At 40.2% G+C, this 23286-nt stretch overlaps 4 protein-coding genes across 4 annotated transcripts; 2 read left to right on the top strand and 2 right to left on the bottom strand.

Annotated features, from left to right (window-relative positions):
- Positions 1–65: 65 nt before the first annotated feature.
- On the bottom strand, positions 66–3133 carry LOC129732894 (actin-related protein 1). The gene is made up of 4 exons (XM_055694281.1): positions 2906–3133; positions 2153–2217; positions 1097–1970; positions 66–1027 (listed from the first exon to the last, which is right to left on the bottom strand). The coding sequence occupies exons 1-4, from the start codon at positions 2951–2953 to the stop codon at positions 884–886; spliced, it is 1131 nt and encodes a 376-aa protein (XP_055550256.1). The 5' UTR covers positions 2954–3133; the 3' UTR covers positions 66–883.
- A 4079-nt stretch (positions 3134–7212) lies between these two features.
- On the top strand, positions 7213–12701 carry LOC129732890 (uncharacterized). Its single transcript, XM_055694275.1, has 5 exons — positions 7213–7409; positions 7473–7826; positions 7884–10577; positions 10652–10849; positions 10906–12701. The coding sequence occupies exons 2-5, from the start codon at positions 7509–7511 to the stop codon at positions 12556–12558; spliced, it is 4863 nt and encodes a 1620-aa protein (XP_055550250.1). The 5' UTR covers positions 7213–7409; positions 7473–7508; the 3' UTR covers positions 12559–12701.
- Positions 12702–12858: 157 nt separating this feature from the next.
- Positions 12859–14651, bottom strand: LOC129732891 (ATP synthase subunit beta, mitochondrial). Its single transcript, XM_055694276.1, has 2 exons — positions 13565–14651; positions 12859–13496 (listed from the first exon to the last, which is right to left on the bottom strand). Exons 1-2 carry the CDS (start codon positions 14559–14561, stop codon positions 12964–12966), a joined length of 1530 nt encoding a protein of 509 aa, XP_055550251.1. The 5' UTR covers positions 14562–14651; the 3' UTR covers positions 12859–12963.
- A 5398-nt stretch (positions 14652–20049) lies between these two features.
- On the top strand, positions 20050–22203 carry LOC129732892 (suppressor of fused homolog). Its single transcript, XM_055694278.1, has 2 exons — positions 20050–20360; positions 20416–22203. Exons 1-2 carry the CDS (start codon positions 20221–20223, stop codon positions 21626–21628), a joined length of 1353 nt encoding a protein of 450 aa, XP_055550253.1. The 5' UTR covers positions 20050–20220; the 3' UTR covers positions 21629–22203.
- The last annotated feature ends 1083 nt before the right edge of the window (positions 22204–23286 follow it).

The following is a 23286-nucleotide window of genomic DNA, read 5'->3' on the forward strand; positions in this document are numbered from 1 at the left end:
AAAGCCTATACCATGACAATAATTATAGCTTCTTTCCTTCTATTTCGAAAAGCAACTAACCGAGCTAGAGTTTTCTTATAGTGATATATTCTTTTTTCATGCTTGGAGTAACACTTTTCTGCTGTGCAAGCTGCATTTAATTATCGTTTTCTCCAAATATTATCCTTAAAAGCTATCGGATAATATCTAGTAGATTAGTTTATATTATCTTTCTCGGAATTTTCTTCAATATAAATAGTTAAATTATAACTAGTGCCTTAGAATTTTTGCGGCTTACTTTTGAAATTATTCATACTTATGTATGATGCATATAGAATAAAATGAGACAATTTTCTATTTTTTTCAAAAGAATATAGAACATGTTAACAGCATTTAGAGAAGGTAAAACAGCACAGACAAAAAACAAAAAAACAGATGGAATGATTCGCATCTTAGAGTGGTACATTTAAAGACACCAGTAACGTAGATAAGAAAATGGGGTGTACTTGAAAAAAAACCATTGTGCATTTCTCGAATCACTAGCGATTCAGACTCAGTAATGATTTGGCGAAAAATTCAATAAATAGACATTTTGATTAGGATCCTCTGTCCCATGCGGAAAGTTCAGTTTCAACTGCTGCTAGTTGCTTGAAAGCCTATCAACAAATCTCACATTGCCCTTAACGAAGGTCTTTTATAATGGAAAAACATTAGCTAATACATATTCACATTTGTTGATGCCTACTGGAATACAGGAGAGGCCTACCTTTTCGTCCACTGCCAGCTTAGTGGGTTTCGTTCAACAAACAATGATTGATGTGAACTTTATATAAGAACCTAGTACTTCTAGTGAGTTTTTTGTTTGCTTGTAAGAAAGTAATTCAGTTTCATTGCGCGACTACCTTTAGAACGTTTTCCGATGAATTGCGCGCTGTCCGTCTTCATCGAACTCCCGTTTGGAGACCCACATCTTCTTGAACGTGTCAAGCGATGCCAGAATGGAACCACCCATCCATGTTGAATAGATGCGTTCTTGCGGTGCGGCAATCTATATTAATATAAAAATAAACGACTATCAGAGCTTGTGAACGTCGCATAGAGAAAAAACAAAACTTACCCGAATTTTCATGTCCTTCGCAACGTGTTTTCGAATCTCGGACAATAATCGATCACCGAAACCCTTGAAAAGAGTGGATCCACCAGAGAGCACGATGTTCTGATACAGCATCTTTCGCAGATCCATGTCAGACTTCTGAATCGAATACATTAGCACTTCGTGGATTCCTTCGCATTCCTCTCCGAGCATATGCGGGCGGAAGAGCACCTCCGGTGCGCGATACCGTGCTGGTCCAATTTCCAACACATTACCATCCGGCAAAGTGTACTTGACCTTCTCCGTATCGACTGACTCTTCCTTCTGAGGGATGGTAGGTAAATAACAGATCTTCTCCTTGATAGATCGTACAATTTCAAATTCGGCTGTTGTGCGAAAATTGAATCCTTCCTTTCGGATAAGTGTTTTGAGGTAGCGCGTAACGTCCCGCCCGGCTATATCCACCCGCATTATACTATGAGGCATTGCAAAACCTTCGTAGATTGGAACAGCATGCGTGACGCCATCTCCGGCGTCTAGCACTACTCCAGTCACACGCCCTGTAGCATACAGACTAAGAACGGCCTGCATCGACACGAACAGGGCTGGTACGTTGAAGGTTTCGAAAAATATTTCTGCTGCTTTTTCGCGATTTCTTCTAGGGTTCAAAGGAGCTTCTGTTAGCAGAACCGGATGCTCCTCGGAGAACGTGGATAGCTCATCTTTGCTGTAGATGTACGTCCAAATCTTCTCCATATCGTTCCAATCTGTAACGATACCGTGCTCCATTGGATAACGAATGCTAAGCAGGCCACGGTAATCTTCAGCCTTTGGTCCAACAAATACATCGCCCTCGAGTGCACCGGCCATCACGCGTACGTGTTTTGGGCGTCCCATACTGTGGGGAAAAAGCAGCAAATTGTGGTAAATGTTAGTCTGTTGTTTAATAGCAACATGAGTTTGTTAGAGGGACAGAATATTTTCTATTGAGATGAATATTTATATTTTGAATAAATCGAATAGAATACATGCTTGTGTAATAACATTTTTTGACCAAGCAACCTATGACAATATACTTACTAATTTGGGAATCGACATTTTGGGATGTGATCGCCCGCGAAGCCTGCTTTTATCATTCCAGATCCCTGAAAAAAAGGAAAGCATTGTTAGTAGATGGATCGCGCTAAAATCCGGCGACAAATTGGTCGCGTTGTTTCCAAAGGAGGAAATTTTACCGTATTCGACATGTCACGATTGCAACAGGCCGATCAATTTTATCTGGACTGTCAAAAACATCGAGATTTTTATCGGGACCACGGCTGTAAAGAACACAAGCTACCCTCATTTGAAGTGTGTTGGAAGCGCTTTCCAAATTTACCGAGACCGACAGAAGAATATCTTAGACAGTGCTCCGATTACCCGAAGCATGCGTATGCAGTAACTTGCCCCGGAACCGATCAACGCTATAGAATTGTGAGTCTCATTGATCGCAAGATAAACCTCTGTGGTAAACGTGATACAAGTTTGTAAAATTATTTTTTTTTTTTGAAATTATAGAAAGCTTCCATGCAAGAAAATGCATTAATTGCCTTTTTCATTCCCAGCTTTGCGATGATGTCATTATTTGTGTCTGCCTGATCACAAGCGGTGATGAAAGCATCTGGTTGGTTTTAATCGTTGGCTGTTTAATCATGATTAACCAATCCACCTCGTCTCCGTTATATTTTATACGATAGTAATAGTTGCTTGAGAAGTTTCAAATTTATTTTGCACCGAAATCACACCCCGTTCAATTTTCTTCTACTTTTCATCGAGGTGATTATTTGTACTTACGTTGTCGATCACCACAGGTTGGTTAACTATCACATCATAGGGTTCCATTTTATTCGCACACCGTTTTTGTTTGTTCGTAAGAAGTATAAATCAGATAAATTATCAGTCAAGCCGGAAAGATGCCCTTTTTCAAAATTCTTCTGGGCAGCTTGCGGTTCTTTTTTTTTTTTGTAAACCTCACCACAATCGTTGACGTCTACGAAAGTTTTTCTTTTTCTTCGAACACTGACAGGACGGTGATTAATCATAACATCATAACACTCGTAACAGTTTGACACAATAAAAAATACTTAAATTCGCGACATACGAAGTTGAAAGAGATTTTAAAGGCTGTTCGCACCCCACACACTCGTCAAATTTAACTCTACACGCTCGTAAATAATAACTCTAAAATGAGTAACATTTGACGCATTTTCCTAAAAAGTGGAACAGCTCTTAAATTGTGTAACTCCACAAATACTCAAAACTGAGTAACACTAGGCGTCTTTAAAATTAGTCATTATTACTCAAAATTTGAGTACGACATTACTCATTTTTTGGGTACAGTTCAGTTTCATTACTGGCTAGAAATCCGCCACGGCCAATAAACGACACCACATGTTCATCAATAATTACCTTGTAATAAAAGTAAACAGTTATAATGCCTTCTGAGGGGCGCACACAATTAAAACACATATGTCACAAACTGAAGCACATCGTAATCATCTTTCAAAATGGACGTCGTTATATGCGACGTTACTCAGAAAGAAGTTATATGAAGGGAACCCAAAAAGTGAGTCAAAGTTACTCAAAATCAAAAAGGACTTCTACTCATTTTTTGACGTCTACGAACATCGTTCTAAACTGAGTCAGAGTTGCTCAGTTCATGAGTTATTATTTACGAGCGTGTAAACTGAGTGAGATGTCACTCACTTTCGTGAAAAGGGAACCTACTATGAACAGAGTTTTTATGATATTACTCATTAATGGGTAGAGTCACCATGTGTCAGAAATTGAGTAAGAATTACCCTCTTCTTAAAAAACACTTTTTTCAAACAACAATAACACAACATCTCTGAAATTGAGTCACTCCAGAAATAGAGTGCCTGTAAATATATAAAGTGGCGACACTGTCGAAATTGGAATGAAAATTATCTGTCAGTGTCATTCCAATTGAGCAAACAACCTATTAAACACGTGTGGGGAAAAGAGAAAGGATGTTCAGTGTTACCAGTGTTACCAGCGTTACTTTGGATAACACGGCGCCACTCTAGTTATATATAGGCACTCTAACTTTACTTACTTTACTATTTTGGCTAACGGACCGTTCACCGGTCTAGGGCCGAACGAATTAGAGATGTCCAGCTTCTTCTGTCTTGGGCAGCCGTTCTCCAGTCTCCCCGTACACCAGCAGATCGTGCATCTTCTTCCACCGCGCACATCCACCGCGTGCGAGGCTACCACGGAGTCGACGGCGTCTTCCTGGTTCTCTACTGGAGATAGTTTTGGCGGCTCTCTCGTTAGGCATCCTGGCTACATGTCCAGCCCACTGAAGCCTGCCCGCTGTATTACCTTCACTATATCAGCATGTTTGTATACCTGGTACAACTCGTGATTCATGCGTCTGCGCCACACTCCATCTTCCAGTTTACCGCCAAGTATCGATCGCAGAACTTTACGCTCAAAAACTCCGAGCACTCGTCGATCAGCTTCCTCCAGCGTCCATGCTTCATGTCCGTGAAGGGCCACCGGGAGTATCAGCGTCCTATACAGCGCTTGTTTTGTGCGAGTTTGCAAACTACGGGAGCTCAGCTGGTTACGCAGTCCGTAGAAAGCCCTGTTCGCAGCTGCAACTCGTCGTTTCACTTCACGGCTCATATCGTTGTCACATGTCACAAGCGTACCAAGATAAACGAATTCGTCAACCACTTCAAATCGTGTTCCATCTATCTCCACCTCAGTACCAACACCACGGGGACTCCCACGCTCTCTGCCAGCTACCATGTACTTCGTTTTGGCAGAGTTAATGACAAGTCCCAATCTCGCTGCTTCTCTCTTAAAAGGTACGAAGACCTCCTCCATGGCCTTACAGTTGATACCGATGATATCGGTGTCGTCCGCAAAGCCAAGAAGCATGTGAGATTTCGTGATGATCGTACCGTTTCTTTCCACGTTTGCTCTTCGTACTGCACCCTCAAGAGCGATGTTAAACAGTAGGTTGGAGAGCGCGGGGACGGGACACGAGGCATATGGACGCTAGGCATATGGATGTTAGGCATAGTATGCTAGGCATACAGACGCGAGGCATAATGGATGTGAGGCATAATGGATACGAGGCATACTGCCACAAGGCATAACGGACGCGTGGCCGAATGGACGCGAGGCCGAATGGACGCGAGGCCGAATAGACGCGAGGCCGAATGGAGGCGAGGCCGATTGGACGCGAGGCCGAATGGACGCGAGGCCGAATGCGATGTTGTACGATCGCATGAGATCCAATTATGTAGTTCAGGTGTTATTATATTCCTAAAGAGTTTAAATTGGGTATGATACCTTTCTTGAAATCATGCGGCGAAGACGCATAATCGAGGGCAAGGAAACGAGGCGGCACTAAGCCGCCGTGGTTTCCGCAGTCCGAGCCGGCCGCCAACCCGCCGTCGGAAGCGGCGGCCTCTCGCACCCAAACGACTGATCTACTGGTTTGCTAGGTCTACTCAAACAGAGTTTTCTTCCCTTAGTTAAGTCCGAACGAGCGGTAGCGAGTAAGGACAGCATTCGCTCGGACAGCGAGTCGGCCGAAGGCCGCGAGTGTATTGCTTTTCAAATGACACTTTGAAGCGAAATACATGTTATCGAATGCTGTGTTGATGATGACGATAATAACACATTCCATATCACTTCCCCTTGGCCTTGTGTCCTTTCGGCCTAGCGTTTATTCGGCCTCGCGTCCGTTCGGCCTCGCGTCCATTCGGCCTCGCGTCCATTCGGCCTCGCGTCCATTTGGCCTCGCGTCCATTCGGCCTCGCGTCCATTCGGCCTCGCGTCCATTCGGCCTCGCGTCCATTCGGCCTCGCGTCCATATGCCTCGTGTCCGTATGCCTGCCGTCCATTATGCCTAGCGTACTATGCCTCGCGTCCGTATGCCTCGTGTCTGTATGCTTAACGGGGTGTCATCGAAAGCGCATCCCCCTGCTTCAGTCCATCTAACGTTACGAACTATATATACTTTCCCGAAAAGTTATAGAAATGATGTTGAAACATGTTTTTTTGTGAAAAATACATAAACATGCGGGGGTTAAGGTAAAATATGCTGTTTTTCATCATTTGCCGGTAACCTTTTTGCACTTTTCATTTTTACCTTGTACTCTAAAAGCGCTTCTAAATAGAGTCGCTTATGTTTCATACAGTAACATGAGCTATGACAATGATTGAGATTATACTCCAACTATTAGAAATATAGCATTTTTATATATTTTATTTCGACATATTGTCGCAATTATTCACACTTAATCTAAAATAATATTAATTTCTAATGTGTTTCAACTGAAGATTCACTCTCCAACCAAAAAAAATAATTATAAAACGCGAAATTTCCAAAAATGTTCCGAATTCCATACAAAATGCGAAAATTTTCGTAACGAGATTTGTTTGTGTGCGTGGATAGACAAAAATCTCATATTCAGCAAAGCGTTATATTGCATGTGGCAAACATGTAAAATTGCGTTACATGGTGGGTGGGTATTGAAAATTGCCAAATTCCGCGTTATGTAATATATGAATGGTTTCATATCTTAATATAACTATAGACCTTTTTACGTACGAATGTATTAGTGCACCTAGTTAAGGAAAGTATTTACAAATCGCCTTTTTGTTTGCTATGCCATGTTTTTGGCAGCTGGACAAATATTCAGTTGAATACTTATTATAAGTTCTAAACTCGTTTCTGAATGAATTTTTCATTCGTGATCATGAATCGGGGGAAGCTGCTGAACATTATCGACCAAAAATGGTAAAAAGTGATAAAAAGTCGGAGCAACGAGATGCGATGATTTACAGTTTGGAGGAAACAAAAGCAAATTTCCATGAGTTTACACGTTCATTAGTGTGCGTAGGTGAAAAGTCACTTATTGCTATACACACTTGAACACCACAGTGAGTGCTTCTCAACAACACATTTCATTTATTCTTCTAACCTGGCATCATTGGTGTGCAGTGTGGCGGTTAACAAACGGACCGTTACAAAACGTTATGTGCTAATTTGAGACGCTGGTAACACACAAGGTAACCCACAGGAAAAAAATATGTTGAATAGGGGAACAAAATGAAAACGAAACTCAATGATTACAATTGGAAGCGGGATTTCAACGCCAACTGTTAAAATCTTAATATTTAGTTTAATAAACTAATAAAAGTGTACTTTATCTGTGTAACATTTGCCATCGGAAAGTAGATTGTAAATACTCTATTCAAAGTTTTCTCTAGCAGGATCGTGTGGAACAATATTCAAAAATACATTTCGCTAACGGTAACGTTTCAAACTGTTTTGAATAAACAATGCGATCATAACCTCGGCTGTTTTTTTTTATAGTGAAGTGATAGCCGGTAAAATCAGCCTGAGCTGAAAATGTCCTTCAGCGCCAAGTTAGACCTACTGAGGAAAGGTTTCGCTCGAAAGTCGAGTGCCGCCAGAACGGTTCCCGAAATGCGAGATCTGTTAAAAACTATAGCCAAACAGGTAGACCGGGAAAAAGCGGCCCTTTACATTTTCAAAGAACTGCTGGACGTCTACATGGAACTGGAAGACGAACAGCAAGATCACCGCGAAGTGTTATTCGAATCATTTTCCTATTTGCTCGAGCAGTGTCAAGAAGCGAATGTGGCTATTAAAAAAAGTTTCGTGCCGTACGTTAATAATGTGATAGCAAAAATTTTCGGTAAAGAGGTAGGTAGCATACATTGTAAATTTTACCTTTTTTCTAATGTTTGTTTAAACTTTTAGAACAAAAGACTGATGACCATACAGTGTTGTAAATTACTGAATCAATGTCCAATGGGAGAACACCAAGATTTGTTTTATCGTGTTAGCAAAGTGGCACTCAAAGTAGTTTGCGATTTAAATGCCCGAAAACCAAAGACTAGTTCCTCCGCAATGGAGCAATGTTTGTCGGATGGATTAGATTTTATTTGTACGGTTACTTTACAACTGGTGAGGCATTGGTCCCTTGCCGAAACTGGAGAAGAGCGGAGTAAAGCTTTAACGATCTTTCACGATATGTTCAACAATTCCACAGCTTTGCTTTATAGAATATTCAATTTAGAATCAACGAAAGCTTCGCAATTGTTTCGGACGTTTGTTGATATATTCCGGAAAGAAGCGAAGTTCAGTGAAAAAGAAATAGTTGGTCTATTTTCGAAAAGCATTTCCTATCTGGAAAGCATACTAAGTTTAGGCGAAGTCAATAAGCAATACCTAGAGTTTGCTGGATTTGTGGAAATTTTCGATGTTATTGAGCAAAAACCCGTCGCTAGTTTTGTTGAAATTTTGAAAATGTACTTGAATTTTCAATCTGATTTCGTACCAGACGTGCATAAATTGACGGGAATCTCGGATCAGCTACGCGTTTTAGCAGTTAGCTTCGTCTCTGATCCGCTTTTGATAGATTTGGTTGTTTTCATTGTGATGCAAATGCGAATTCATCTCGGTCAGCTCAAACAGCGCGCCCAAGGAATTGCGCTGGAGGTCATAGACCTATGCAAAACGCTTACCAAGTTCGTTCGGCACTGCCCGAAAAGTCTTTCGCAAGTTTGCTCTCGCTGCTCTAACTCTGATCGACATTTGGTTGATTATATAGCGTCAATGGTAGCCCAAGAGGCTATGATAGCGGCCAAAGAAGGCAAGGATATAACGCCGGAGCTGTTTGCTGTGGTGAACGGATTTATTCGGAATCAACTGCTAACGCTGGAAGCCATGAGCTGTGAAAAGAAGCTTTCCTTGATTGACTCTGCATTACGATATACAGTAAATTGGGTGAGAATTTGCTCACGGAGTTTCACGGATAAGGATCTTATCGAGTTAGTGCGAACATTAATCGATTATAAATATAGGTATAAGTTCGACTTTCTAACACCCAACTATTTGATGAGACTGATGGAAAATTGTCTGAAAGAAACGCTGTGTTGCGCTACAATCATTGATATCAAATTGATAAGAATAATGCTAGCTTTACGAGATGAGACGGTTGTCGCAGGAGATTTCAAAGAAATAGAAGAGGCAGCCTATATTGTTGTGAATTATCAAATGAACTCCAGCGATGAAAAACTACAAGACATGAATTTGATCGAGCTGATAGAGCGCAGCGACCGTGAAACATTTGGTTTTCCGAACGAACAGCTCAGTGACTCGGACAAAGTTACAATACTTTTTGCGGAAATTAGTTGGGCTTCCCGTTTCAAACCTTCAAAAACTCTGGATTACATTCACCTGCTTTTGAAACTTCGAGCTGATCCATTAAAGCTAGGAATGACTATCTACATGCTTCAAGATGGTACTTTTTCGCAATTATCAGAGAAAATAGTAGAAAAACTTACAAGTAAAATTAAAAATGCTCGCCCGGATACTAACATTGATAAAATTCGACGATATGGTTCACTGGCAGTGCTGAGTTATTACGCGTACGAATCGCACTCGAAAACGATCGTCTCCCGGCTGAAAAACTGCCCACTACACAAGGACTCTCTCCAGAATGACCAAATTAATGAAGTTCTGCAGGAAAATCTGATGGACAATGAAGCTGCAAGTGTTGAACTCCTGGAGGAAACCTACAGCAATTTTCGGCAGATGGTTATGACAATGGCAGAATCTTCCTTCCAGCATTTCAACCTGATCTATTCGCTGAATCAAATCTCCTCAATGTTGAGCAACATTTGCCATTTTTATCAGATTTTTCATCACCCCAAACGATCGGTAGAACTGCAGCTGCTTTGCTACGTACTCGTGAGCCAGAAAGCAGATCGTCCGCTGGACTTATGTCGTTCGCTGGGTTTTCTAATTGAAAATCATCAACTTTTTCTAGAGTTATTACAAGATCCGCTTTACTGCAAACTTCAGTGGGTGCCAACACTAGAACAACTGATTAACAAAACAGTCGAGATAATCGAAAACCACGAGTCAAACTTTTTGTCCGTTCCTGAGACACGTCGATACCATTTTCTGAGTCTCTACTTAGCAGTAGCGTTGAACAATGCCCACAAGGGTGCTCTAAAAGCGGCCGTTGCGTCGTTGCAAAAACTTAACCCGCTTCTCAAGCAACTGTCTACGCACTGCTCGAGTACCGTTTCTATCGTTCGTGGTCGCACCTATCACGTCTTGTTTCGACTGATCACTTGCTACGGGCTATCAACGCCATGCGAAATGCCCCCGCGAATATTCATCCGTATGATGTTGAGCCACTTTAATGAGATACAGAAGCTGCAAACCGATCACACCTTCAGTGTGACCACCGCAACGTTGGAGATGACGATCGATACGGTGCGCTATTTGATACCGCGCTACAGCGCCGGAGAAATTATCGAACCATATGTGGAGCAAATTTTGCGCTTTATCTTGCGACGAGGAGCTGGCTTACGGGCCTTACAGGTGTTTGCCTTGTACGCTGCTTTCAGTGCCGATAGCGAAAAGTTCGATAAATGTCGGGTGAGTAATGGTTACAGTTATCTAGTAAAAAGGGTTATTCAATAGGTATAATAATAAATTTTCTTGTTTTGCAGATGCTGCTCACGTACATGGATCGAATATTGATGTTTCGGCCGCTTGAAACAGATCGTAAGGATCAACTGTCCAGCAAATCGGTCGAATCCATCCAGCAAGTATACGAACAAATGGAGATACCATTAATCGAACTCGATGACCGTTCCAGTCCAGTAGATCAAACCAGAAAAGCTGCCAAATATTTAAAATCCCCATCGGTATGTCGTTCTCAGCAGGGATATAAATCAAAACTTATGTTGTTTCACATTTCCAGAAACGAAGCTGTTCACCCAATCTACTGCCCGAATCCCAAGTGGATGGAAGACAATACATAATTCAGCACCATACAAGCTGTACTTGTCAGTACTGTCGGTACCCTCAGTATAAATGTTTAGCAATAATAGCCGCTGCTGGCTACGCTCGGTTGGCATTTTTGCAGCAACGTTTCGACGAGTGTAAAAACCTATACCAAATAATAGTGAATCATTGGGATCGAAAGCGGACTTATTACAGCAAAACTCCTGATTTGATGGGGTATCGAGAAGAATTTATATTCTTTCTAGCAAGATCATTCATGCATTACGGTCAGTATCTAGTAAAAAGTGGTGAGTTAAAGGAGGCCCGCAGGCTGTTCGAGACAAGCATTGAGGTTATCAAAGGTGAGGGGAACCATGAGCTAGTAATGATCGAGGAAATCCAAATGAATCTACTGTCTCTTCAAGACATAGAGAATTCAACAGCCACGAAAGAATCAGTATCAGTACTTAGCTACGAAGATTTCCTGAAAAATAACCCTGATCTTGAAATAACATCTCTGCTAGATGTTGGACGTTTGGAATTGAAAACACCTAAGGTTAGAACGAATAAAATAGTTCCTAGAACAGCCTGTCGAGCAGACGACCTGCTGAAGCAGGTTGCTCGTAAGCATCTGAAGACATACCTCACTAAAGACTACACTCAAGAATCGGAAATAATAACTGCCATATCTGGTCTGTCTGTTGCCTCGGAGAAAAAACCAAAAGCGGTTAGCATATTCATCGATTCACCGGAGAATTCCACCGGTTTCACTATAAAAAAATCCAACACAAATTTGTTCGGCTCAAATCCGAAGGAAGCAGGCTTTTCGCCTAAGAAGAAAGGACGCAAGAAAAAACCTGACGGAGAGACTCCTGCAGCTCCGAAATCCACTAGAAAAAAGCGTATCGCTCTTAGCCCTACCGTTAAAACGTCCTCCTCGAACGAGTCGTTCAAAGACACACTGATCAAAGGAATCGATTGTAGCACCCCCAAAGTGAGTGGCCCAATCGCAGGCAGGGCTAAATGTCGGTCTACAAGCAAAAAACCAAAGTTAGCTATGGCTTTTCCACGACTCAAAGATACCGTCGAATCCACTTCCCCCGACGTTGAGGAGAAACAAGTTGATCAATCTTTGAACGGTTCCTATCGTGACGTGTTACTAAAATCGCTCGTGGGAAGCAAAAAATTATTTTCTAAGGAGTCGAGCGATATAATTGTTTTGGATAATTCAACGGACCAAGAGGACGTTGTGAATACCAGTCTATTCGAAAATCTCTCAGTTACCGAAACAAACAACGGTGCACTTTCACTTCGAAAATACTCGGATCGGAAATTAGCAAACGCAATTAGTAGCACCAACAGTTCAAACAAACCTAAAACCAAAACACGGCTCGTGTTTGATACCTCGGGGGTGATTGACATAACGACACCCGTCAGCTCTCCGGTAGTCGACGTAGCTGGCGCCAGCAGAGAAAGCTCTACTGGTTCCTCAAGTTCCGAAGTGGTGGTACGAAGACCAAGAGGTAGACCCCCTAAGGGAAGCGGAAAGACTCCGAAACCGTCGAGTGACCATGTAAGTAGCTCCGTAACACACAGACGAAAAGTAAAAAAACAAAACGCAGACTCCTAAGGCTCGTACGCCGGGATTCCGATAAACCTTGATATTTATATTTTGACTTTTACCGTTGTATAGTGTAAACATTTTTCTAGTGGCGATTGTCACTTTTTGACTTTGTTTCAGTTAGTAATAAAATGAGGTTAATTGTTCCTTTATATCTACTGTGATATGCATAATGCCGAAATCATTTCATTGACATGTGAGATTAAATTTTATCGTCCTCGGACTTCCCCATAAATTAAATTCCGGGGATTTAGCTTTATAACATTTCATTTTGTGAATATTTTACTAGAAAAAAATCACAACTACCGGTTTATGTTTTTCAGTTTATTTACGTTAGCTCCGAACAATACACATTATGCCATAGTATAGCATTCGATTTTAAAGTGCTTATCTGTTTGTTAAATAATTATCAATTCAAGCTGCTTCCTTCGCCAAGCGTTCGGCCTTTTCTACGACCTCCTCAATCGGACCGACCATGTAGAAGGCGACCTCCGGCAGATGATCCAGCTCGCCATTCAAAATCTTAGTGAATCCTTTGATAGTTTCCTCCAATGGCACCAGCTTTCCTGCGTGGCCGGTGAACACCTCAGCAACCTGGAAGGGCTGCGACAGGAATCGTTGAATCTTACGGGCACGGGCTACGGTCAATTTATCTTCCTCGGACAACTCGTCCATACCGAGAATGGCGATAATGTCCTGAAGTGATTTGTAATCTTGCAGAATTTTCTGCACACCACGGGCAATATTGTAATGTTCGGCGCCAATGATGTTGGGATCCATAATACGGGATGTTGAATCCAAGGGATCTACGGCCGGGTAAATTCCCAGTTCGGCAATGGCACGTGACAACACAGTTGTTGCGTCCAAGTGAGCGAATGTAGTGGCCGGAGCGGGATCAGTCAAATCGTCAGCCGGTACGTAGATAGCCTGCACCGAAGTGATAGAGCCTAAAGTGAAAAACAGCATAATAGTGTGAAAATTTTGATATTGTTACTTCAGTGTCGAATTGCCATACCTTTCTTGGTAGTGGTAATACGCTCCTGCATGCTACCCATGTCCGTGGCCAGGGTTGGTTGATAACCGACAGCAGATGGAATACGACCCAACAGAGCAGATACTTCGGAACCGGCTTGGGTGAAGCGGAAAATGTTATCGATAAACAGCAGCACATCTTGACCTTCCTGATCGCGGAAATACTCAGCAACAGTCAAACCGGTAAGGGCAACACGAGCGCGAGCACCGGGTGGCTCATTCATTTGTCCGTACACAAGTGCTACCTTAGAGGACTTGTCCTTCAGTGAGATAACACCGCCCTCAATCATTTCATTGTACAAATCGTTACCCTCACGGGTTCGTTCGCCCACTCCAGCAAACACAGAGTAGCCACCATGCGCCTTGGCCACATTGTTGATCAGTTCCATAATCAATACGGTTTTACCAACGCCAGCACCTCCGAATAGACCAATTTTACCACCTTTAGCGTACGGAGCGAGGAGATCCACAACCTTTATTCCGGTTACTAAAATTTCCTGCTCAACGCTCATTTCGATGAACTCAGGAGCTTCGGCATGGATCGGTGCCGAGAGGTTGGTATCAATAGGGCCACGCTCGTCGATTGGCTCACCGATGACGTTGATAATACGACCTAACGTTTCCGCTCCGACTGGGATACGGATAGGAAATCCGGTATCCAGTACCCGTTGCCCGCGCACTAGTCCCTCCGTACCATCCATAGCAATAGTACGGACAGTGTTCTCGCCGAGATGTTGGGCCACCTCGAGCACCAGCCTGGATTCACGGCCTTGAACTTCCAGTGCATTGAGGATGGGTGGAAGGTTATCATCGAACTGTACATCAACGACGGCACCGATTACGGCGACAACTTTACCTTGCGCACCGGCGGCCGCCTTAGTCGCCGCTTTGGCCGCATAGCTCCGGCTAAATTGTTCAGCAAAATTGATCTGCTGGAGCTGGGAACCAACTTTCAACACATTTCTTAGCGACGATAACATTTTGACCACTATTACGAGTGCAGGAAAGAATTTTCTCCACCCGAACTTATGTAACACATGCGGCAAGACAACGACAGCAGCAGAGCAGAGTCTATGTGTATATAGAGTCGCGCGAAGAGAAAATCTATCGTTTCGGCAACACAGTTTTTGTGCCGTTTGTTGCCAAGAACTATACAGTTCTGTTTTTCACCATGCATAAGCGAATATCATTTTTTGAAATTCTTCACAAGGTACACAGTTTTGAAAGATTACACCGGTGATGTTTTGTTAAATTTAAGTGAACCAGTGTACAGGTTTAATGTTGGATTAAAATGTGTAAGTGAAACTTTGGAAAAACACATGTTCTTTATTACGCTCAATTACAACACTTTTCATCCACTCCTAACATTATCACCTTGTTTATTTACATTGCTCGATTGGTACCCTCGTTTGACACTGATTTGGTTCCTTTGGTTTCATCTTTGCGGGACTCTTATTATAAACATAGACTCTGCAGCAGAGCAGATAACGAGGCGATGATGACGACAAAAGGCAGAGGAAGTAACGTTACGATTCGGGAAGCTCTCGTAACATTTTACGAAGGATAGACAAAGAAACAGCTAAGAAACACTGAGAAAAAATGCTTTAGAGCTCTAGAGTTAACGAGTAATTTGCTATGTTTGTTAATTTTAGAACGCGAAGATAATCCATTTTAATTTGGTTTCCACGCTAATGTAGAAGCTACAGACATAAAATAAAATCCAACCGAATTCAGTAGTAAAGTCGAAATTCACTGGTTTGGGCTGCTTGGAACATGACTCGATTGCAAATCAACTACATGTAAAAATCTCATGTCAAATTGAAATTAAAGATTTTGAAGGGAAATTAAAGTGTATCTTGAAAAAATACTTAAAAAACATTTATTTCAATAAGTTATAAGAATGTTCATTTAGAATTCATGAGACGTAACCAAAATCGATGAAGAGTAATAAATTTTCATGAGAAATAACAAGGTTAAGAAAGAAATTTTACGTTAAACGTTGTTGTTGGGTCCTAATCAACTGCAATATTTTTTTCATGATCCCGAAACACTCATTTCCTTCCAAGAGCTAGCAAATCAGTTCAAGCACGTTCTCCTTGAGCTCTTTCGATGATCTTTTTTTTCTTCGGAAGTGGAAGATTTATGTGTTTCCGCTTAGCACCTAATGGCAAATTCCTTTGAAGAGTGCTGGCGATAACATCGGGGGATTATCATGGTTTTCAAACATCTTTGACAACATTTGTTTCGATCGGTTGACTTATTTATTTTTTCGCGTTAAGGACGAGTCAACCATGTGTAAGTTAAATGATAATTGCAGAAAATCAAACATTTGAAAAATTACCTTACGAAACAGCATCAAAATGTATCACTGATAGGGTCTGGAAGGTGATCTCCGGGTGAACGCGAATTTTCTTCGGGTCTGGGAGATAATTTCCGGGTCTCTGGGTAAAAAGCGAAATTTCTCCGCGCCAGCCAAATTATTTTCAAATCGCTCTGGAAATGGCATAAGTCATAAATCTGGACAATTTTTTTTCCAAGTGCTACGCACCTAATCGCCAAAAACTTAGGAATTTAGCGAAGTGTTTAACTTTTTTAATTCTGAGCATTTCGCCAGATGTTAAAGCTGTCGAGTTAACGGCAAATCTTTATCATTCACTAAATTTCCTAGAAATATTTAGTAGACATTGTCATAAAAATCACTATAAAGTATCCGACTATGCAAATGGTAAAACAAACAACAAACACAAAACAAACAGTAAAAAACTAAAATTTATAAAAATCCAAGAACATAGACAGTCCGTAATTTCGCCGCTAATCTCTGCACATCCCAAAAAACCTAGTAGAACAAGTTATACCATAATTTGACTATGGCCCCTATAACAGAAGACGCGGCGAGCAGCTCACTTCGCCAGCAGTCACTGACGAGGCGGCCAAAATATTGTATTAGAGAACGCGAGTGAAACTTGGCTGGTGACAGACGATCTACTACGCAAAATCCAGCCAACTCGCCATCTGCAATATAAAAACTGGTCCAGCTCGCTTCTTCTTCTTCAATAAGGACCTATGTTTTCAATTGAAAATAAATCAATTTCACATCCAATATCATTGTACAGAACTCGAAAAAAACATTATTTTTGCCATTTTTACCATGAAAAATTGTTATGTATATTAACAGGATTTTTTCAAGCATTTTTTCCCTACAATCCGAAGTCATTGATAAGGTTCTACAAAGTAAAATTATTGTTGGTGGTGGATTCAACAACAAAAAACGTTATTAGACCGATCATAACAGGGTAATGACAAAAACCCGTAAACATTGAAGCTCACGGTAAAATTATCATGTTTTTATGATTACAATGAAAAACATTGTCCATTCGTTATTCTCGACGATAAAAACATGGTATCTTTTTTCGGGATTTCTTTGACTGCAAATGCCAGCGTTACCCAACTTTTTTTTTTTTTTTTTGTATGGACCCCACTGCGACCAGTAGTTTTGTTTTTATCTTTTGTGGCATTGTCCGAACGTTTTTGGTGTTCGCACATTTTTTGGTTTTTTATCCTTTTGCAGTGCTACTTATTAAGAAGTAACCTGCTCCGTTTTATAGTGCCTTTTGTCTTCTCATTCAGACTTAATAACCTTCTTTTTTTCTTATCGACCTTATCCTTCTGCAAGCCATCACTCTAACAGCATATAACGTGCTGTAGTATATGATATTATCGAAGCTTTAGATCAGCGGTTACTAAGTCTGGAGAGAAGATTTTGTGTGGATGAGCCTGAGAATAAAAGAAAAAAAAACACAATACCTACAATTGCATTCGCTGTATTACGGAGATAGCTAATATACATTTGTTATGGTGAAGCTTAGAATAATAATATATCATCTAACAATTTTGAAATGTAAAAAGAGATTCTGAATGAATCATAGTAAAAAAAAAACAAAAATTCACAAGCATTCGCCGGCTCTTACTCTTCTAGAAATTTGTGTTTTTGGGAATTTACTCTTTCGATACTATCCGGTCACGATTGTTTAGTGAATATCGAAGATAAAATTAAATTATAATCCATTGCAAAAATTTACAATCCTTTTTGAGTAATTTATGGTAATAATATTTACGAGATAAACTTTCAGTCACCATGAACAGCAGCATTGCAGTTTTTTCTCGATTGTACACGAATATAAATGTACCAACAAAAGTGTACCACTGCAATACGAATAGTACTGCTGCAGTACGAATAGTACCGCTGCAGTACGAATAGAAGTGTACCGCTGAAATGTACGAATAGAAAAGTACCGCTGCAATCATAGACGACGAGAGACCTGCGGTTCTTTACTCCAGTGGTACGGTTGCTTTTACCAGCATGTTTTCTTTCAAGACATCAGTTTTTATTAGGTTCTGAAAACAGGTTTAGAAATTGTTCAAGAATGGGGATTGACTTTTCGGAAAACGTTTACCTTCGAGAAATCATATTAGTCTAAGCTCATGGAAGCAAAAATAAATTGACCTAATGAGACGGGGAGACTCTGTCAATTTTTATTTCGATATTGATACTGAGAAAATCACAGGAAACGGATGGTGTCGCATGTAATTGGTTCATTATTCGCGTAAATTTGTCATTGAAACTTTTTATCAATTTTACCGCTTAGCAATGAAATTAGCGTGGTAACTAGCATATTACAAAATTGTTCTACATTTTATCTATCTAACAACATATTGGTTATTATTATCCATCATGTGGTAATGCTGTTATTAACGTTTGAAATCTGACGTAATATTTGCCAGTTTTATTTCCAATTTTGCAAAATGCATCCTAGTATAGAAAACAAAGACGTAGTCCCACGTCAGAACTGGAAACCTTTGTACACACCTAATTTATTTGGCAAACATCCCAACAGCTGATTGAGCTCGGCGAAGTTTTTAACGAATGTCAGAATTATATTTCGACGAACATTCAGCAAATATATCGATTTACCGTAAACCAGCACGTTTCGTTTGCCGAAGTTCTTAAAAATTCTGCCGAGAACTTGTAGAACATTTCGCTGAGTTTATCAGCTGTTGAGTTCTTGGCAATAAAAACTAAGTATATAAGAACAGAGGACGGTGAAAATGGGTTCGAAAGGCGTTTAACGAATTAGCCAGTAAAACACCGTACGACGTTTTTAGATGCGCAGTTGAACTTTCGTTCAAAAATACAAGTCGCTACACTTTTAGCGGCAAAACAGCATAAAACGCGAAGCACGTTACTACACCACTGGCTGCTTTTGAGCTACAGTGCGTTTGTACACTATTGGGTATGTTTTTTGTTCTGTTTGGGTGCTTGAACACAGACACAAATACCGTCATAAACACATTATATAATGTTTTTATTCTATACTTTCAGACAATGTTATGGCCAGATTCGCTGTAGATAAACAAATCGCCCAAACCGAATTGATTGAAGCTATAAACAATTTAAACGAGGCAACGGTGCTTGAAAAATGAACGTAATTGAAATAAATATTTTTTCCATGAATATCAATGTTGACTTTTGTTTGATTGACAATACCTGATACTGACTAAATGAAATGAAAGTAATACAGTAGCCAGTTTCACTACTAAAAACTTCTACTTCTATCTCATATAGACAGATTTCACAAAAATCACATAAATTTTTGCAATTAGATTTAACAAATGGAAAATAGATTTGTGACACAAAAAAATTATCGTTTTTAGCACTTAAATTTTATGTTTAGGCCAGAATAAAATTTATTTTCTCTGGTAAATAGTTGTTATGTGTGTTGTATATAACATGTATGCGTTAGCAACACATTTTTATTAAGTCTGATTCAAATGAGAATCATCATAACACAAATAATATTTTGTATATGCCATGCGAATATGCTTTATATGCGTGAATAATATAGCGTGTTATTGCGCTCGTGTGTGAAAACCTGTGGAATATGCTCATCGACGTAGTATGAAATAGTGTATTATTTATTGCCACAATTTATTACAGTACATGATTTATGTTACATCATATAATATACATTTTAATTCCTTTAACTATGAAGGTGTTATTCAGATAGGTGAACTCTATTGTATATTATATTCTTACATTTGAGTTGCTCCATTTGGTTAAAAGATTGAAGATTTCGTCTACAGTCCACGCCACGCGGGTTTCTCAGATTTTAATATGCCTTCAACTTCCATAGCCAAGTTTTATATTGCAGCATACATAAAAAAAGTATGCGATTTGCATATACCTGTTATAAACCATACCATAAGAAGTAAAAGGTTTATTATGAAATTTATATGTACATTATTTGAAAAAATGTTCTGAGTATCATATAAAAAGTATGTGATTTAACCAAATAAATTTTACGTTGATAATTTTATTAGTGTGGGTGAGCTCCTCCCAAGGTTACTAAAATGATGGATCTTTGTACATTGTGCATACCACCCTGACACACTTTGACAGTACGGTTATTCTCTGCGTTATGTCGTCGTCCATGTAACGGTAATCGTTGTTTACCTCCTCTCCATTCATTAGTTATTTCACTTCACCCACAACTTCGAATTTTGTATACAGCCATTTTTTTAATTTAAAAATACCACTTCTCTGCCTTTCCACTTACGAAAAATTGTTAAATACAACGAAATATGACAACGGTCAGTGAAAAAGAAGATCCTTTGAAACGTCGTTTGGTTCCGCGAGGTCTCCAAAAATTAATCGAACAATGTCTGAAGATCTATCCGGATCAAACAAATCCCCTACAAGTCACCACCGTTTTGAAATTTTGGTTTGTATAGCAGCGATGTTTAAGAATGTGTGATATCTAATTTGATTACTTCCAGGCTGGGTGGTCAGGATCCCCTCGATTACATTAGCATGTATCACAATGCCGGCGGCTCGGATCAGAACATTCCACCGCACTGGCACTATATAAGCTTCGGGCTTTCGGATTTGCATGGAGATGGAAGAGTTCATCGAGACACTATTGGAGGATTAGAGCCACGATCTGGGATGGGTTTCGAGCTCACGTTTAGACTGGTCAAATCCTCCGATGATCCAAACGAGAGACCACCGACTTGGCCGGCGAATTTGTTGCAGTCGCTAGCGAAATACGTTTTTCAATCCGGTAATCGACTGTGCGCAGGAGATAACATTCCTTGGCGTAGATCACTCGATGGCAAAACGTCACAAATTCAACATATGCTTATCGCGGAGGATTGTCAAATGTCCCGCACAGAAACCCCTTTCGGATGGGTTGATTTCTTACAGATAGTAGGGGTAACAAACGAAGAACTTGAGCAAGCCTCTCGATGGAATGGTAATGGTATTTTGAACTTGCTTCAAAAAGATCCTACCACTGGAGGTCCATGGTTGATCACAGACATGGCCCGATCCAAAAGTGTGTTCGAATTATTCCCTGAAACTCTCCGACAGTTGGATATTGATCTCGAACGAGAAGGCTCTGATCTTGCCGGTGTCAATGCTGATTTCACCTTCAAGGAGTTACCTAGAATGACAAATATCAAAAAAGAAATTGTTGACCCAGAAGAGGAAATCACCCGAAGCATTTCCTCCTGTAACATTGAGATCAAAAAAGAATTTAACGATGGTCTTGAACACTCCGGGTCATCTGATATGGTGAATCCATTTCATCATTCGCAGATACCTTCAAGAATTTCACCCCTGAACGGAATAGAGCTTACGCTGGCACCATATGCCGCCAAATTTCTTGTTCTTGCCATCAAGGATCGAATACGCCACGGTCGACATTTTACCTTCAAGGCGCAGAATATGGCCGTTACATTTGTCGCCGAATCGGTGACAGGTTCATTCGTTAACCGAGAAACACCGTACGGAGTGTTAGGTTACTGGGTACAGATACTTATACCGAATGCGCTAATCGATAAGATGCTAGATACGTTCAGTGACTTGAACAAAAGCTCAGACAACCTGCAAATACCGCTGACGTATGAATGGCCAGAGTATAACTTGAAGTTTATCATCGATAATCCACCGCCGGAGTTGCTTAATCAGCAAGGACCGATTTTAGCGTGAGCACGCTTGCTGTATCGCATAGACTGATAGACTGCTTCCATTTTAATGTTAGACGTAACTATTAACTCACATTTTTATTAAGCCGAAAAAATCACGAACTTACTGCGAATCTTTCTAACCAGGCCGGCAAGTTTTTCTAATCAATTTACTAAGACAAAACTGCGCTTCCAAATATATTTTTGAAAAAGTCTGATTATGGCTTTGAAAATTGTTTATCTATAGCAAATTTAAGCAAAGCAACAATCAAGTAAAAACATTAGTATAGTTTTTTCGCCAATTGGCTGGTAGAAAATGCTATTTTAACGTATTTCAGAATACTCAAAGTGAAGGTTTCGATAATCATGCCATCCTGAATAACGACACAGCTCTTAGACTAGCAATAGTTGGTTTTTATCTACTAACTTTCTCATATTCTTTAGTATTAGGTATACATATTATTTTTTACGCATTATTTAATTCCATATGTGCCTCATGCAAATGCGAATAAATACTTTTTACATAAATATGTACTGTAATTTATCTCTCTGACAATCATCTTAATGTATGGGGTGGCGCCCGATACAAATTAGGGCTGAAAATTTTATATATATAAATATTTTAAAAGAAGCTAAAAACACTGAATTACGATAACCGAAAACTCCTGGTAATACGTCGAATCAATCGTTCTTGATGCATCACTATAAAATATGCCCTTGTGAGCTGATAGAATTATTGCAAGTCCACGGTGTAAGAAATCTTGAAAGGATGTGGGAATTCCCGATCGTCTTACGGGTGCTATTTGTTTAAATCTTTCCATACTATACGAATATATAGAATGTTATATTTAACAATATTCATATACTAATTTCTTCCAAGTTCCAATTATTATAACTATTCACGTAAAACGATCGTTCTTTGCTGCCAACCATGGAAGATATTACACAAAGCATTCCGCGGTTCAGATACCACAAAATAATTAAAATGAACAGACATGAATAAGAGCTCAAAAGTTGGAAAATCAGCTTCATGGAAACAGAATTATTATTACAAAATATTTAACCGTAAAAAGGAAAAGTTTCTCTCGTGAATCCATTGCCCCTCGGTCGTCAGACCAGCAGCATGCGGGTGAAAAGTTTACCATTATCATTCTGAACCAGACCAACACACTCGGGGGATGTACCGACCGTTTCAATAAAGGTGCAGAAATCTCTCCTGCCGATAAAGTAAAGGAAAATCCAATAAAAAATCAAAAACACGCGCGCCGCCCTCCTCATAGACCACCGCAGCGCAGCATTAGCGATGCGGCAAGGCGAATAACGGCTATATAAAACTCGCACATTATCAAGAGATGAAATATTCCACGGATTTGTGAAAAACAAAAACAAGTGAAAAAACAGCAGATCAAAAGCATTCCAGCGGCCGTCTCCATCCCTTGCATTTGGGCAGTCGAATTACACATCCAATAAAACATCATACGGCATTATTGTACGGTGTACAAGGCTAATGCCTTTGGTGGACGGCGTTTCGATGGACGACGGAAAATAGCTATTTTTTCATTATTATTGTTGGGCAAGTTGTTGTCTAAAATGTAGTAGTCCTTCACTAGTCGCTGATTGTTGTACAAAAATATATTCGCAATGAAGATACAAAAACAAAAAATGAGAGTTTCTAGCATTATA

Source organism: Wyeomyia smithii, chromosome 3 (assembly GCF_029784165.1).
Source record: "Wyeomyia smithii strain HCP4-BCI-WySm-NY-G18 chromosome 3, ASM2978416v1, whole genome shotgun sequence".
Lineage (NCBI taxonomy): Eukaryota > Metazoa > Arthropoda > Insecta > Diptera > Culicidae > Wyeomyia > Wyeomyia smithii.